Genomic DNA, 17,685 nt, shown 5'->3' with positions numbered 1-17,685 from the left:
TGACGTGTTTTTTGTATGCATGGTCTTAAATGTTCATTACATTACCACGCCCTTTCTTTCCATGAGGCATGTTGTATGTGTGAACATCCACAGCATCTCTTCTGTTTTTCTATTACACAAAAGAAGAAACTGAAGTAAGGAAACATGTTATGTTTTAATTGGAAAAAGAATATTATGCAGCTATCCAATTTTCATTAAATTAAAACAGTCAGCAGCTAAGAACTAAGCAAAGAACAAGACATGACACGCACGCGCGCACACACACACACAGGGCAAGGTGAAATGTGACAAATGTTGATTTTTTTTAAACAAAGATGTGTCTTATTCCCGATGTAGACATACAATTCCGTATATGAAACTCACCCGTTCACACAACGTAACGCGACATTTGAAGTATTCTTACAGGCCACAAGTTAACGCCAAAATGAAACACTATAATGGCTTTTAAAACAGGAACTCGTTTAAGAACTAATAAAATGAACTTGGTCAGGTAACATAACTCGCATTGGTTGTATTGTTTTGAACGAATACTGCGAAGTGTTCAAAATGGATGGTGGCAGTATTCCGAGCTGATGATGTAGCAGCAGCACCATCTAGTGGTCATGACGAATACCACGTAATGAGAAAAACAAATCCTTTCTTTTATCAGTGACCTCTTCAAATGTGCAAATGACTGCATGCTCCTTATCTACTATAAAATACCTCGTTTGAAAAGCATTCTTAGGTGAATAGTTGTTTCTAACACTACAGTCAATTATTTTTTTCAACAGGTTAGTGAACTTGGCTTTCTTAACAAATTTGAGAACAAATGATCTCCATTTCACATTAAATTGTGACATCATAAAGTCCATGAACCTTGAGTTGCACTGGTAGAGTAAATTGAGTGCGGACATGAGAAATGGAAACATCAATCCAAGTGCGTTTGGGTGCACTGTGACTCAGCACAGAAACTTGAACCATCATGAAGTGAGAATCACAGACCACTGCTGAAGTTATCCGCACTTTGAGCTCATTCATTTATGATTTGCACCATATTCCCTTTACCCTCACACAAACAAACAATATTATAAATATGACGAGAAACTGAAATGGAAATCCCGACCACTGAAAAAGAGCGAGTTCAGTCCACGTGATTGAGAACCTTTCTGCATCATGCTAATGCAGCTACCACTTTCACTTTGAATTTTGTGGCTTGACATTTGCCCTAAGAGGGCTGGCTTCCTCCCACATGTCTGCTAGGTTGCGACCATTCACGGGGAAATACCTGAGACTTGGCCCACTTTGTCATCAAAAGTGGTGGAGCCCATACAAGGCTTGAAATGTGAAGCCGGTGCAAAAAGGCCTCCATTTTCCTCCTGCTGAGGTGACTCGTGTCAGAAGTTAGAAAAAAAAGATTCCTCTCCAGTATCGTGTGATTTGTTTCTCATGACAGTAAGCTTTCCTTCTGTATTACCGTGGCATCCGATGACCTTTAAATAAGGCCGCGTCCACAACAACCAGTTCAAGGGTGTTTGAAAGAGGATGTTGTCAGCAAGTCAAGAGCTAAAACGAAAGTGCACGCACTCTCAGAAGGCACACTGGACGTCAAATGGCACATTTGCATTCAGTTCTGCCGACGTTTGGCCTTGTGGGAAGGCAGTGTACGTTTTGATTGCTTTAGAAAGTCCTCCGAATCCTTAGCTACAGTTTCTGTTGCTGCCTGAGGCTCTCCAGCAGTATGCACTTGTGGGCGGGGTCAAGTACACCTGCCTCCTCCAGGTCCTCCTCTGTGATGTCACTGCCAAATAATAAAACACAGACAATTTTTTCCTTTTTACATTGTGCACTACAATAAACGAGCAGGCGTGTCTGACTGGAGTATCTAAAAGCATGTACCTGAGAAACTCCAGGTCATCCCAGCCGTTGTGCAGGAGGCCCTGCTCGTATCTCTCAAGTCCCAGTCTTTGTAGCCACTCCCCTACTGAAGAGTCCCCCACAGACAAAGAAGAGCTGCTGCTACCCCAAAGTGCCTAAAAGATGCAAATGATTAATGAAATGAAAATTAATGCTTCTTCCAAACTGAGGACAATCACATGACCCCTATCCGAATTTGCTATTTGTAACAAGTTGGAATTGTGTCACTTGACTCGCGCAGTTTAAATCTGGCCTGAGTGAGGACAAACGGACTGACAACATTAGCAATACAGTTTGTTATTTCAGCAGCATTAAGCTTCTCACCTCTTCGGGAAGATCCTCAGCAATACTTTCTGTGATTGCATTTCTGGGTGGGAAGGTGCGGCAGGGGTCCAGACCTAAACCCATGGCCTGCCCCCGAAGGGGAGGCGGTGCCGAGGGAGCACGCGGAGGCTGCCCCGGAAACTCAGTTTCACTCAGTGTCTTTGCCATCTGCAGCACAGAACAAGACTGGTCGTCCAACGCCCCGCCGCCGATGGCCCCGCCGCTAACAGCGGCACCTCCTCGCCTGAAGTTTTCCTCGAGGGCCAGCGGAGCACCAGGACCAACCGCCGGGATCTTGACTTCAGCGAGATCCGGGTGAAGTGAGCGGGGCTTCAGGAAAGATGCCTCCACGGCCATCTCCATGGCTCCCTTCGGGAGGGGAGGGGGAGGGAAATCCGGAGGTGGGCGATTAAGTGTGCTCCCTATGGTGGTAGCTCCCCCTTGTGCCCCTCCGACACAAACGCCTCCATCGTCCTCTGAGGCCCCCTCCTCATTGATAGCACGCACCGTGTGACCCGTCATGGGCCTGCGTGGGTGTGACGGGCCCGTGGGGGCACAAGGGGGTTTGGTCCGAGCTATAGCGATGGGAGGGGGACCTTTCATCGCTTGGGGAGCGGTGGGCGATGGGAGAAGCTCAGGTGACATAGCAGCGGCCGATTGATTGGGGACCCCTTCCAAAATATAGTAGGCAGGGTTGTTGTAGCTGTTCTTGCCGACAGACTGATCACCATCAGACGAATCTTGCTTCGGCCTGAATTCACAACAGAGAACAGCTGCTTGATTAAACACTTGATTTAATTTTTTTTTTTTTTAAAATGACGATACATTTTTTAATGCATGTATTAAAGATCCACTATCTTAACATAACATTCGCGAGGGCAGTTGTGGCATTAATTGCGGTCTCCAGCAGGGGAACCTGTGTCATAGGACAGATTTTTAAGGTTGGACTGTAGTAGCGCTCATCATGCTCTCACCTCGCAGCAGTTTCCTCCCTGCTGCTCTTCTCGCCCTCTTCGTTGACCTTGCCCAACTCTCCAAGTTGTTTACGAACAATAGGTGGCCTGCGGAACAGTAGAGTTACGCGAAACAAATTGTTAACAAAGGTAGGGGCCGTTTAAGATAAAGTCCGCACAACAGGAAGCTCTGAGAAAATGATAATACAGTACACCAAATGTTTTAAAGGGTTTTAAATGTCATCAACACCCATGACATTATAAATACAATAACACACACGCTACAAAAACGTTTTTATGTATGATGCTTGGTGTTTGAATTGTACTAACTTGACATATTCGTGCCCCACTCTCGACGACATGGTAGATTTCCCTTTGGGTACGCCCGTTTCATCTTTGTCCACACTGATCCATTCTGAAGTCAAATAGAACAGAGATTTCAACTTTCAGCATATTTTCAAATTTTACAGCAGACAGCAAAAAATGTTTGCGGCACTCGGATGGAAAAAGTATGTAAATCTGTAACTTTTTAAAATGATCCATTCACATATGTGCAAATACCATAAAGCCTCTCCCTGGTTCCCATTCTTTCGGAAGGGACTCTGACCCTCATCGAGCCCCTGATGTTTCCTGTTTCCTCGCCGCGATGAGACAGGTAGGTGTGGAACTGCTGTGCTGTGCTGCCAATCATTGACTTTAACGCTAACACGCACTCTCCTGGCGATGACACAAACACACAAGGGTGATCACAGCAATGAAATTCCAGGTCAAATCATATTACTTGCAAAAGAAACAAGCGACTATAACTTTATGGACGAAAGAGACACACGGCGCTTATACCATAAGATTCATATCCATCCAGGGATTTCACAGTGAGCAGCAGGTGTTGGTCCTGAAGGTATTCGATCTCCGACAGAAGAGGTTTGAGCGTCGTCAACTGCTTGTTGGACCAGCCCACGCGGAGGAAGTTAATGTTATCGCTACTCTGACTGTCGTTCTCGTAACTCTTCTTGAATTCTACGTTTGAGAGAGAAAGAGCCAGAGAAACGCAGGGCAGAAGGGGTCGGGCAGAGGCGACAAAGGGAAGGGAAGGGAACGAGAAGTTGGGTGACGTTTCTTTGGACTTTAATACAAAAGTGCAATGAGAGTGGGCAGGCGGAGGTGGGAGCAACATAATGTAAAGGTATACTGACTGCCTGGAATTGGGGAGGGAGGTAAAAAGACACGGAGAAGAAGAAAGAGATGAAGTTCTATTATAACCTCGAGGTAGGAAATCGACAATCTTGTGGCAGGTGAGGTTGACTTAGTTTGTGGGAGATGGCTGTACGTCTGAATGCAAGTGAGGAAAAGATTGCTTTGTCTCACCTTCCAAACACGTGGAGTAGAATTCGATGAAGAACTTGGTTCTGCTAGCAGTCTTCACAATGGCCTCGATGCTCTCAAATTCAATGTAAGCCTGTTCGGAAGATTTAGGCAGCCCTGGACAACAAAAATAACAAACAAACAAAAAAACAGGATGTCGCGGTCGTTTAGTTGCATAACTGTTTTTTTCCTGCTTTATTTCAACTGTACTCAGATGAGTGCTTTATATTATTTGGTAAAATTCCAGTTTGAAAAGAAAAAAAAAAACATTTACAGAACACAAGAATGTCTCTCTTGTCAAACCCCACAAACAAATTGACTACAAGATCTGGACTACATATCTAGGACAGTTTACTAGTTGATGATAATATTTATGATATCTCTTCCATTTATACCTTTCTTGGAGACAAACTGCGAGGTCACCCCCACCTCGAATGTACCAAACACTGGGGAGTGGTCACTGGTCACAATATCATCGGTGCACCCTAAAAAGAGTATATAATGATAAAAGTATTGGTAGGTGGATTTAAAAGAAAGTCGAAAAAAAATTACAAAATGAGATATGATGAACTGTCTTACCGTAGGAATTGCAAACAATGTGTGTTTCTGGGTAAGACTTCCACAAGATCCTGTCACACCACGATGGAACATTCGTCCTCATCTGACAGCAAAGGAGAACAAACCACAACATTATCAAAGCGGCTTGCAATGAAAACCACAAATGAACAAAAGCTGCCAGGCATATAAGTGACGTTTTGTGTATGAATTTCTAAACACACCCCAGTGGCTTTCTGTTTCTGCCAAACATACGTGTCCCTGGATCCACGCTCGTATCGGTAGGTAGGCGGGAATGAGATCTCTTCTTCTGCTGTAAAATGACATTCATAACATTTATGTAAAATGTGTATATTAATTATTCAATTCATTGAAATCAAATATTCATGTAATGTATCTTGAATTAGCCCTTTGGTTGTTTTTATTTTCTATTCGACACTCGTCCTAGCATAATCAAATGAGGAGAAGCTGTATAGAAAATGTTTTTGAGAAATGTCCCCAAGCAGATATTCTATTTGAAAGCTGGAAAGTGAGTTATACCAACCAAAGCGTAAAAACACTTTGTTTTTCTCTCGTTCCAGGTTTAGCTGGTCCACCTTAAGCAGTGGATCAAATTCCTTCCTGTTAATGTAGTTAAGAATCTCCTGTGAATATAGAAACGCTAATAAGTGACTTCACAGGCACTCGGCATGATGTGTGTCTTTACGGGTCCTGCTTCACCTGTATGTCCATGTCCAGCCTATAGTTGAGATCTCCAAGCCAGAAGAGATGCGTGAAGCGCAGTGAAATGTCAAAGGAACTCAGCTGTTTGTCTCCAAGTGAAAGCAGGCGCAAAATGTCCAGATAGTTTTGGTTCCTCCTGCAAGAGTCAGTAGACCAGTGTTTCTCAACCGTTATTGAGGCAAGGCGCATATTTCACGTTGGAATATCTGTTTACGCCACAACACTTGGCTAAACGATTCACAAAAAGCGGTTACACAGGTTAATTATGTATCTGCACTTATTTAGTGGAGGAGCATTTGATTGTTTTGCCTGTTACTATGGTTGGTAGAGAGAAATTAACAATATATATCAATATATATATACGTATCTATATTTCTCTATATATATATGTATATATACATATATATATATAGAGATATAGATACATATAGATATATACATATATACAGATATATTGCTCTTATTTATTCATTGTATGTGCCTTCTTGTTTTTACTTTTTGTATTGTTTACTTGACTACATATAGCGACATATATATATATATATATACACACACACACACACACACACACACACACACACACACACACACACACACACACACACACACACACACACACACACACACACACACACACACACACACACACACACACACACACACACACACACACACACACACACACACACACACACACACACACACACACACACACACACACACACACACACACACACACACACACACACACACACACACACACACACACACACACACACACACACACACACACACACACACACACACACACACACACACACACACACACACACACACACACACACACACACACACACACACACACACACACACACACACACACACACACACACACACACACACACACACACACACACACACACACACACACACACACACACACACACACACACACACACACACACGTGTATGTCAGATTATGGAAACATTTAAGTATGGGAACAGTACCTTGCAATCTTCTCGTTCCCTGAAGTCAAGTGACAGTTCACAAAACCAAAAGATGTTCCGTTGAACATGAAAGAAACCCCCACAGCGCCTTTGTTACCTGGAAACACATATAGTAGACCAAAAATTAACAAAAAAGATCTGCCACTGAACCGTTAAACCACACAGAGGAAATTGCATTTCAACAAGCTGTATATCAAATAGTCTTGGATCTCATTTTAGGAGAAATTTACACAAATTGTACTTGACAAAATTTGGCATAGCTTTACATGGAGTAGTTGTGAACCTCAATTATGTACTTATAAGACTGCACTATATAATTTCTATTCTATCTTTAAACCGTGTTCAAGAACATACAATGTTTTAAATTTTAACCAGTGTGAAATGCAAAAATAACAAAGATGAATACTGTAGCACGTTATTAAGAAAGAAGTGGTTCCCTACGGCTCCAACTTCATGGTATCAAATGTTTAATAGTTCTCTGGCTCTTAATGTGCCCTCTAATTGACTGGCAAACAGTCTGATTTATTGTCCTTCCTTTACCAACGGTCAGCTGGGATAAGCTTCAGCTGAACAGGAACAACAGTTTGGAAATGTGCTTGTAGTATTGAAGTTACCGAGTGTATTGGCGATGCCAGTCTTGACACTGGACATTCCAACATGGCTGATGCGGTTCTCATGTTCTGGCTTCACCAGCACAGCAAGCTTGATGTTCCACAGTGTCTGTACCGCTATCTAAAAGCAAGTCAAATAAAAGCGAGTTAGGAAACAGTGTCTTTGTTTACCTATGTTTACCAATTATAAAATCAAATAAATAAACAGGAAGCACATCTGGTTTGTGCCTCACGGTCAAAAGGTTCCAGATTTAAATCTCATCTTTGGACTTTCGCTGTCGTGTTTGCATATTCTTCCTGCTGTTATGTGGATTTTCTCCAGGTGCTTCCCTCCCACGTTCCAAAATATGCTCGCTCGCCTAACCGAGGAGTCGTCCGTGTGTGAGTGTGAGCGTGAATTGATGTTTGTGTCCTGTGACAGACTGGCTAACAATCCTTTTGAGAGAAAAAAAAAAAAAATAGAAGGATGACGACAACAAGCTTTCCTCACCGGTTTATAATCCAGTTCTGTTTGTTCTTTCAACATGGCCCGTAACGACTCCACCCACTCCCGATCGCACACAGAGTTTTCTTGCGTGCCAAATGCATACAGGTCATGTGGAATAGTGACAGTCATCTCGTCTAGAGTCTTTCCGAGTCCTCGGCACAACACCCAGGAGGCGACTGATTTGGGAGCAGGAACCGAGCCTGACAACCAACGGTGGAAGAGTAATTAAATATTTCATGATAATTTACAACTCAGATGATTAGACAGTTTATGCAGTATATGAAAAATACAGTGTTACAGTTATTGTTGCCAATACAACTATTCCACAGAAATATTAGTCAGAAAGTGTGGTTATTAGTAAAGAGGAAATAGAATCCCTGAAAAAATGTCTCACCCATGTTCCAGGTGCCGATGAAGACAGATATCATGTCAGGCTCATCCTGGTTGGAATGTTTGTTTTTCATCAGCTGTAGCAGCTGGCAAAAGGCCTCCCGCTTCTAAAACACACACAAGCACACATGCGCTTAAAAAACAACCTTAAGTTGTAACATTGTGAGCAATTGATCGTGTCTACAGTATAAAATATAAGTTCATTTTTTAAGAATGCCTTACGACAGTGTGAATCTATTGTCTGTGCCATTTCTGTGTTCATGTCAAGATTATAATGTGCAGGTGTTTAGTCTTGGCACTGTGTCCATATATGTGTGTGCACGCAGAGACCTTGGCACTGGCAAATATGAAGTCTTTCCTCTGGCTCTTGTCCTTTTCCTTCTCAAAAACAATGCCCAGCTTATTCTGCACCCGCTGAGACTTGATCAGCTGACGGACTGAGAGGTCAACAGACAAGAGTGATGGGACGGGAGGAAAAGGCAAAGAGAGAAATGGAAAGAGAAGATCAAATAAAATGCTCAAATGCCAAAGTTTGCGGGATCTGTTTTCCGTCATCGTCACTTTGATTTGTTTCGCTTACTTTTGTCATGCGTGAATGTAGTCCAGTCTTCCTGGCTGTCCTTCACCTTCTTCATCACAACCAGTCTCCCTCCTTCCACGTCTACAGACAGAGTGTACTTCTGACTCTTCCCTATCTTGGTCAGCTCTGCCAGGTAGACATCCAGTTTGACCTGTGAGGCGTGACAGAAATAATTAAATACATTTGTTGACAAGTTAAGGAGAAACTATGGCTAATTTCAGAACCAGGGATACAAAGTAATCAAATACAGCAACACTCCCAACTGCGAAGGAATAATGTCGTATGAAGATCAGCAAACATACCACACGATTACATAAAATATCTCCGACGTCCTTATTGAACATTAGTGTCAGATGAAAGCTCACAGAATCTTGTTCATTTGAGACTTCGGAAGTTACTCCAAATGTTTCGTTTTAAATCACAGTCGTTGCACTGAATATTTTTAAACATGTTTATTTTCAGTGGGCTTTTAAAACCTTGACTGTTGCCTGTTGCTGTCCCAGAGGGTGAATCAGATGCCACATGTTGAACCCTCTGTGACGAAAATATCTCTATTCCTGTGCAAACAGGAAGCTGTTGAAAAGAGTTCACCACAGAGAATGCCAAATCGGCCGAAAGCTAAGTATTGCAAATAAGACATCCCCATTTATCACATTACCATTTTCACAAGGTAGTTTCTTCGTTTTTTTTTTAACCCAACAAAACTTTGCACTGGTGTTGGTACAAATCTAGGGCATACACTTAAGAACTCAAAATGGTGCCTCATTTCTGGGTAAATGTGAGAACAAAAGTGCCAAATATCATTGGGTGTGTGAAAACCACGGACGATGCTACAGGAAAAGCATTACAAACATCCCTTTGGTCTCACATGACTCGTCTGGGAAACACTTCCTAAAGCATGATGAGCAATCCATGACTCCACAGTCTGCTCAGAGTTCAAGTCTGCAATGCCTCGTGAAATCAGGATTTGCAACAGAAATGTCCTCTCCATAGGACATTGAGTATACTTTCATGTTAAAACAATCACAGTGGGAATAATATTCCCCTGGGGCTTGAAGAAAAAAAAAAAAAGGTGGCGCAATGGATTCGTACCTCGAATAGTTGCACTGGGATGGCTTTGCTGTGACGCATGGAGAGAGGAGGAGGGGAGCACAAGGTGGACAAACTCATGTCCTGAAGAGCTTTCAGAGCCTGAGAGGAGCATTATAAGATAAATACATACTGTAAGTATGTGGACCAAAAAGATAAACCCGAGAGCGCACACACAAGCATTGCATTGTTCTGGGGTACAATGTTGGAGTCAACAAGGAAACTGTTAGCCATTTCCTGGATGTGACCTAATAGAGAAGGTGGAGCATCACTTGGGTTGAGACATGTAGCTTGCTCGATCGCACTCGCTTGGTTTCCTTCCCTGTCCCATGTAAAGGCCAGCGTAAAATATTTGGCTACAGTAAGGAAGGCACAAATGTGAAGGATTCAAGCCCAACCACTAAACGCATGATGTGGTTACCTTCTTCTCTATGGATGACAGGAGGTCTTTGAGAATTGCCAGCTTGGTCACAAGGTTCTCCAACTCCTGGTCTCCACCCTGATTGACCGACTGCAAGATATAAAAATGCAATCGTGCGTTTCCAAGGATGATGAAATTTGAACGGCGCCAAAAGTCTTCAATAGTCTAAACACTATGGTGAAGTGTTTCATCGGGGTGCATTGTTTTAATGACAGTAAGATTTTTGTTTCACTATTGCTTTATATCCTGAGAGGAAAAAGGACTTCACTGCAGAGAATATCCTGGTCTCATTAATATTAAAACCAGTGACACTTTCATATTGTCTCAGCTTTCATTTCACCTTTCTTGCACTGGGCAAATCTGTGATTAATATATAAAGAAACGCAGTTAGACATTGAAAGGTACAGAGGACGTACTTGTTGAATCATCTTGGAGACCATGAAGGCACTCTGCTGATCGAAGACTTTTGACAGGATCTCGAGACCAGACAGGACCTTATCCACTTCCCTTTTCACGTGAGGAGAAAGGGGGTTTCACAGGTCACTTGTGCTTCAGCATACGGTATACAGCAACAATGAGAAAAGTATGAAAGCATTTCCGTTCGTCCTACATCTTTTTAATCCGTCCACCACAAATTCCCCCATGAGCTTGTGACGGAATATCTCTCTCACCCATTGAGACGCTTGCAAGAGGCCACAAGTGTTTTGTTGAGATGAGGCAATGAGCAGGCTCCCTGTTTGACAGCCTCAAGGTCTAAAGCGTAGCTGCCCTTCAGATACTCATGGGAGATGGTGGTCAGGCCATTCGCTGTTGGGGCACTGAAACATGACAAATTAGTTCTTAAACATATTTGAAAAACACCAACACTATTACCATATTTTTTTTCCAATGCAAAGGGCTCTCTCACATCAAAATTACCATTCAAGAACAGTACAAAACTTCTGGACTAGAAACATTACGTTTGAGAAATATGAGGCCTACTACATATTTGCAGTTTGGCATCCAAAGAAATTTCATAACAAATAGATTAGAGCTGCTTTTCATGACAGCTACCACTCATCTGTTATCTAGGTGCCTTTCGACGGGATGTGGCTTGCCTTATTAAGCAGAGAAGGGAGGGAGGGCTGCGTCTGTGTGTGTGTGTGTGTGTGTGTGTGTGTGTGTGTGTGTGTGTGTGTGTGTGTTTGTGTGTGCGCCTGTGTGTGCAGGGTGCAACTGAGCAACCGCACGTTTATTGCAGGGAGGCACACGTAGCACAAAATAAAATCAAGACAGTGTTTGTGATTTAGTGGTGCACTTTGTACCTGTCGGTGGGCGTGTCTGAACTTGGAGGAGTAGATGTGGAGGCTGAGCGAGGGGGGAGGGGTGGCTTCTCATCCTCGCCATCTAACAATCATGGAGGAGATGTTTAACCGGAAAGCATGACAACACTGGCCACCACTGGGCTTCTATTTGCAGAAGTACCTGAATAGTCACGGTCATCGGGGATGGCGGTTTCCTCTTGGTCAACAGCGTAAAGCAGAGTGGTCACCAGACCCTGACTGGGCTGCAGGTACAGCGACACAAGCTCTGGTAATGTTTTAAACCTCTTGGGCTGCACGCCCTGTGACGTCTGGGAGGAAGACAAACGGAAGGATATACCAAAAGACACGGGAAAAGAGGAAGTGTTATTTTTATAATGCAGACATGGAACCAACTTTGCTACAAATAGTCTGGTCATGGTCTGGTGGCCCAAATAATTCAGTAATTCATGCCGCATAAGCAAATATGACCAGCAGTCTAAATATAGTAGTTGAAATCAGGAGGAGGTGTTTTGGCACATTGCACACAGATTCCATTGAAGCTAGCCAGATGAATCTTTGAGCTGGCAAAAAACACTAAGTGTTAGACGTCACAGTTAAAGCAGCAAAGTGTGTCTGCAATGTGGGAGAGCGCCATGGTGGCGTGTGCCTGTGAGGCATGTGGGTGGCATGTGGCGATGGTGTGGACTGCACAGCTGTTGAACGACACACAAAGAGACTACTGTTGGCACCGTGTGTGTGTGTGTGTGTGTGTGTGTGTGTGTGTGTGTGTGTGTGTGTGTGTGTGTGTGTCAATGAGGGAGCCCAGAGCCAAGCAAAGCATCTCTGCCTGCCTACCAGCTGCTACTGAAGCAAATACGTTTTTTTTTCTCGAGTCCACATGTTGAACTTTTTAAGGACCGAGTGTGTGTGTGTGTGTACTGCATGTGGTTGTGCATGAGTGTGTGTCTTCTCTGCACCTGCACAGCCAAAAATCCTTCTTCATCTGGGAGGATTCTGTATGTGTGGACATGCTTCTGAAACCTGCACACAAGATTAGAGAGTACTACAAATGAAACCAAAAAAAGTGTAAAAACAATCATTTCCTCTGCAGTATATATCAGCTAGTTGGGCCGTGTGTGTGCGTGTGTGCGTGTGTTCTAGAATGGGGGAGGAGGAGTCTGTAAAAGTTGAACCTGTTGCTGTCGATTAAATAGAGAGCAGTCTGCATCCTTATAGTGGCATGATACAGTGGACCATTTTTTACAGACAGACCATTGAGGCATAAACACAGTCAATAGTGGAATAAAATGCTTTTTAAAATAAAAGTTGCTTTCGTCATTTCAACAACATCAACGCAAACCGCCGTTCTGATTACTAAAACACTTTGAACTAGTTGTCCGTCAATGTTGTGACATTGGGATTGCACCGCCATGGCTGTGTGCCTGCAGCTACGAGCTGCACATCGATGGTTTTCATGTCTGTGCTCAGAGTCTGCTCAGTGGACCGGACATAATATTCAATTTACCAAGCAAACCTTGCGGGTTGTGTACACTGGCCGTGTGCCTCACAGTTGTGTGTTGACGTATGTGTGTCAAATACTTTAAACAGTCGGTTGTATATTTGTGCATTTCTGTTTACAGTGTGTTTGGACGTGAACAGAAGCAACATACGCAGTCTCAATCGTTCTCAAATCTGAGCAGATGATGGGAAAAATATCCAAATGTTACTCAACAACACAGGGAATCTTGTAAGCATAAATCATTTCGAATCACAATGGTATCACATCCATTTTGAACTTTAGTGCGTCTGTCATCCTGTTGACGGGTGACAAGATTCTCCAAGTGTTGTTTCAAGGGGGAGGGGAAGGAGAAAAAGACAAACTTTACAGATAAAATTCCAGAGAGTATGCTCTATGCAAGCATGTGTGTGTCTGTGTACTTGTGTTGATAACAACAGAGTATGTTGACAGTAAAAACCCAATCACTTAGCCTTGCCAAAATATATACAAACCCTTACCGTCAGAGCTCAAGTTAATTGGAGTGGGAACGTTTATGAAAGATTGAGTGCCTAATCAAGTTTCAAAACAATGGCCATCCAGAAAGATTCCCAACCTCAAACTGAGAAATATTTAGAGCACACAATTACAATTATGTTGTAAATTGTTATCACCTATGCACAGAAAGACAAGTCCGAAATGCAACATGTTTAGACGCGCTACATGGTTACCGAGACAGGAATTTCCAATTTGGTTGGAGCCGTCTCAAATGACAGAGGAAATCACACACTGCCTTTTTATAAGACCAAGAAAACTGAAGAACCACAAAGTGATCTAGGGGTAAGGTTGGTGCTAATGGATGGAGGGGGGGGGCATTCCCCAAAATGTAGGAGTGAGACTCACTCACCCCTTTGTTGAGAACACGATAAAAGATGACTCACAGGAATTGGTCACCATCCTGGTCACCAAAGCAATCTCTCACCTTGGACGATGAACTCTTGATGAAATACGATACGGTATAAGAAATGTCAGGAGGGGTTACTTTAAAACGTACCCCAATAGTTACCGCAGTGGTTAATTGTTTAAAATTGTAAAGTGCAATTATATTAAATAAATGAAATGAAGAAACTGAACTTAACACATTGAAAACTCAATCATATTCAATCATCTCGAGTGGTGTTTTCCTGAAAGAAAAAGTTAGTCGAAATGGAGAGCGACTTAGTTAAGCAGATGTGACATGCAAACCTCTGAAGACTAATTGGCTGGAGAGAGCAGTGTGAAAGCAGACTCTTCAAATTCTCCAAGACAAACACTCTTCCCTTCAGTGTACCGGCACACATCAGCATCATGGAAACACATAGATGGGTCCAAAGCCCACATGAAGGAAGTACATGGCTGTGTATGAGTCACCACAGGGCAAGCATGCTTGTATCTACTATGCGTACAGTATACAGACAATAATAGAGTTCCAATTTGTTGCTGGTTTGAGGTTTGAGGAAGGCCCTTCTTTGGTCAAGCATGACTGTGCCTCAGAGCCATAAAGGTATGCTTGGCTGGGTATGGCAGAATGTGACTTCTGACCTCAATCCCATTAAACATTATAAATTATTCTAGGGGAATTTGACAGAGGAAAAGCAGAGTTGTCAGATGCTTGTTAGAATTACTGACTGTTCTGATAGCTGGAACGGCATACTGAAATTGAAACTTCTTTCAATGGGATTTGTTTATTTGATTTGGACAGTGACATTCATTTTGCTATGTAAAGTTTAAAGAAGCCGCGCCGAAACTGGATATTCGCTGCTCGTTCCATAGTCATGAGTTGTGGTTGCTACACGACACAATGTTTCACAATGCGACACGTGATGCAATTCGGCTGTTGTCGCCTATGCAAGAAACCGCCCATCCAAACTGAGGTGCATGTCTAAAATCAGCATGGAGTAAATGATCAGAGGATGCAGGTCAAGTCAATGACACAGCACTATGTCACGTGACACGCTTTTTAATGCCCGCTGGTAGTCTTGAATGAGTGTGTGGGGGGCAATAACGTAGTCATGTGACTTACCTTGTCGTTTTTAGACATGGTATGGTACATTTGAAAGGAAAATGAAACATCAGTGGCAGTTGGGAAGTTTGTCTAGATGTGACGATCTGTAATCTGTTCATGTTTGTTGTCTTATGAAAGGGAGTAGTGGATAGATGTTATTTGAATGGAAGATTTGTTTTATCATTTATTTCTGCCATGAGGACTGGGCTATAATGTGCATCCTTCCTGACAGCAAGCACTGTATAAAAACATTTTTTTCCCCTTTTTTTTAACCACGGCTATAGAGGCTTTGCAGCTGACGTCATCAAGCTACCCACATTAGCTTGGCGGCCATCATGGCGGTCAACTTTTCAGTGCCGGTCAACGACTCACACACGCTTTCTTGTTATATCTGCTGCTATTTGAGCTTAAGAATGCCGGATACCTGCTGTGCTGTTGGATGTAGCAATAGACGAGGCGATAAACCAAATCTTAGCTTCTATAGATTTCCGGCGAACATGAAAAAACGTGATAAATGGATCGCGGATATTCGTCGTGAACGATGGAAACCTACGATTTACACAAGGATATGCAATGAGGACTTCATATCAGGTATGTAAACAAACTATTCACCCCTGATTTGTTTCACAAAATGTGAAATAATACAATATGGGATGATACAAATATGATTGTTGAAAATGCTGGGTGCATTTTTAGAAAGGCAGCAAGAGCAGCAAGGCAGGGAATGGGATGATTTCTTCAGTTCACCCCCCCGTTTTTATTTTGTGTTTATTTTTTCATGATGCTTGAAAACGTTATCAATGTAAATATTGAATTATATTTATTGGTTAAGTTTTCAAGACAATCAGATGTGGCATCATGCAAAAATAAACAAATAATAAAAATGGTAGCAACTTGAACAGACAGGTACAGTATCTGAATGATTTCACTCTATTCAGTTTTTTAATATGTCAAGTTATGAAATGCCATTACAAAACAAATCGACGAGGTAATTATAAATATCTGGATATGAGCGTTCAGGCAGGTCGGCTGTTGCAAAATGCTCGGGCGATTTTAGCATGCTTCTCGGTAAAAGGTACGGATCCGTTGTGCCAACAAGGTTCAACTTCTCTCTGTGACGATTCTTGGAGTCTTCATCCAAATGCCTAACTTCGTTGGATAGCAAATCAGCCATAATTCGGAAGAAATCGGTGAAAACGTAGCGCAGAAATCAGACAATCCATACAAACACGTAGGAACGAGCTGACTAGTTGACCGCCAAGATGGCGGCATAACACAAAATCACGTGATAAAACCACGTGACTGCAAAGCCTCTATACAGTTTAATAGCAATGTTGAGCACCCACACACTGAGCCGGGCGCCCTGTAAAAGAAAATGACGCTGGAGGCTACCACATCTAGAAGTAGTGAATGTTATGCTGGAGTTTACGTGCCTGTCTCTCCCCTGCTGCCTATGTCCTCGAAGTTTAAATTGCAAGAATGTACAACCAGTAATAAGACATTAAGATCAAGCAAAAAGAGAAACAAAACAAAAAATCACCAAACTTTAAGACAGTGAAGGCATCACGCCTGAATGTATTTGTTCACGTTCAAGCAGTGCCAAATGAAAGCAAAAAAGCAAGTTGGGGCAGAAAACAAGAGTAAACACGACAAGGAGTATTGTTTGTAAACTATAATGAGTTTTGTATTTTTGAAACGATTAAAGGGTACTTACAGAACACACAAAGCATAAGCCCCGTTGACACTCTCGCTGTCCCGTACTAGGAAGCTGCCGTCTCTCCCGGCGCGAGCCAGCAGCTCCTCGGCCGCAGCTCGACTGAGGTCCCGGTGATACCACATCGGCGGTACGGGCCCGAGTGGAGAAAGCCCGCTGCAGCCACCGCCTCCACCACCTCCGGCCATGGCCAAAGCCCCTCTAACCGGCGTCAACTACTTCCCAACTTGCACGAAAACCTCCCAGCCTGCCTCCGGTCACGGGGAGGGGGAGTAGAGTTGAGGACCGAGGAAAGTGTCGAAGATGTCGGCCCAAACTAAGTACGGCGACACAAGTTTCCAAAGCGGGGAGTGAAGTTGTTTGCTGTGTGTCGTCTCGGTTCCTGAAAGGCTCGGCAGTCGCCACCCTCCTCACTACCACGGAAATCTGGCTATGTAAATCCACATTGGAAAACGGGGAACAGCGGTGGTGGACACAGCCTACGTACACACACTGTAGCCTCCAACTGTAAACACATAAAAGTCTGGAGGAGACTTTCACAGTAAAAGCTAAAATGGACCGATCACTTTGCAGATATTTTATTGTTGTAAGCACCTTTCGCATTTCGTTAAAAACATTAGATTTTGATTTTTTACTTTCTCTAATGCGACTTTACAGTGATCCCTTGCTACTTCGCGTTTCGTTTATCGCGGCTTCACTACATCGCGGATTTCTTTCCCCCAAATTAAAATAAAACATTTAAAAGTCAAAATA

General features: G+C 43.0%; 1 protein-coding gene across 1 annotated transcript; it reads right to left on the bottom strand.

The window, feature by feature from the left end:
- Positions 1-135: 135 nt before the first annotated feature.
- Positions 136-17,446, bottom strand: inppl1a (inositol polyphosphate phosphatase-like 1a). Its single transcript, XM_037268666.1, has 27 exons — positions 16,933-17,446; positions 12,657-12,720; positions 11,861-12,008; positions 11,701-11,782; positions 11,068-11,214; positions 10,813-10,903; positions 10,397-10,486; positions 9,979-10,077; positions 8,887-9,037; positions 8,637-8,743; positions 8,311-8,413; positions 7,920-8,116; positions 7,433-7,550; positions 6,819-6,915; positions 5,808-5,946; positions 5,632-5,731; positions 5,312-5,400; positions 5,112-5,193; positions 4,928-5,017; positions 4,536-4,649; positions 4,011-4,187; positions 3,732-3,887; positions 3,501-3,585; positions 3,192-3,278; positions 2,218-2,968; positions 1,876-2,009; positions 136-1,777 (listed from the first exon to the last, which is right to left on the bottom strand). The coding sequence occupies exons 1-27, from the start codon at positions 17,118-17,120 to the stop codon at positions 1,681-1,683; spliced, it is 3,783 nt and encodes a 1,260-aa protein (XP_037124561.1). The 5' UTR covers positions 17,121-17,446; the 3' UTR covers positions 136-1,680.
- Between the last annotated feature and the right edge of the window lie 239 nt (positions 17,447-17,685).

This window comes from Syngnathus acus, chromosome 13, assembly GCF_901709675.1.
Source record: "Syngnathus acus chromosome 13, fSynAcu1.2, whole genome shotgun sequence".
In the NCBI taxonomy this organism is placed as follows: Eukaryota; Metazoa; Chordata; class Actinopteri; order Syngnathiformes; family Syngnathidae; genus Syngnathus; species Syngnathus acus.
This window is presented reverse-complemented; position numbering and strand designations above follow the sequence as displayed.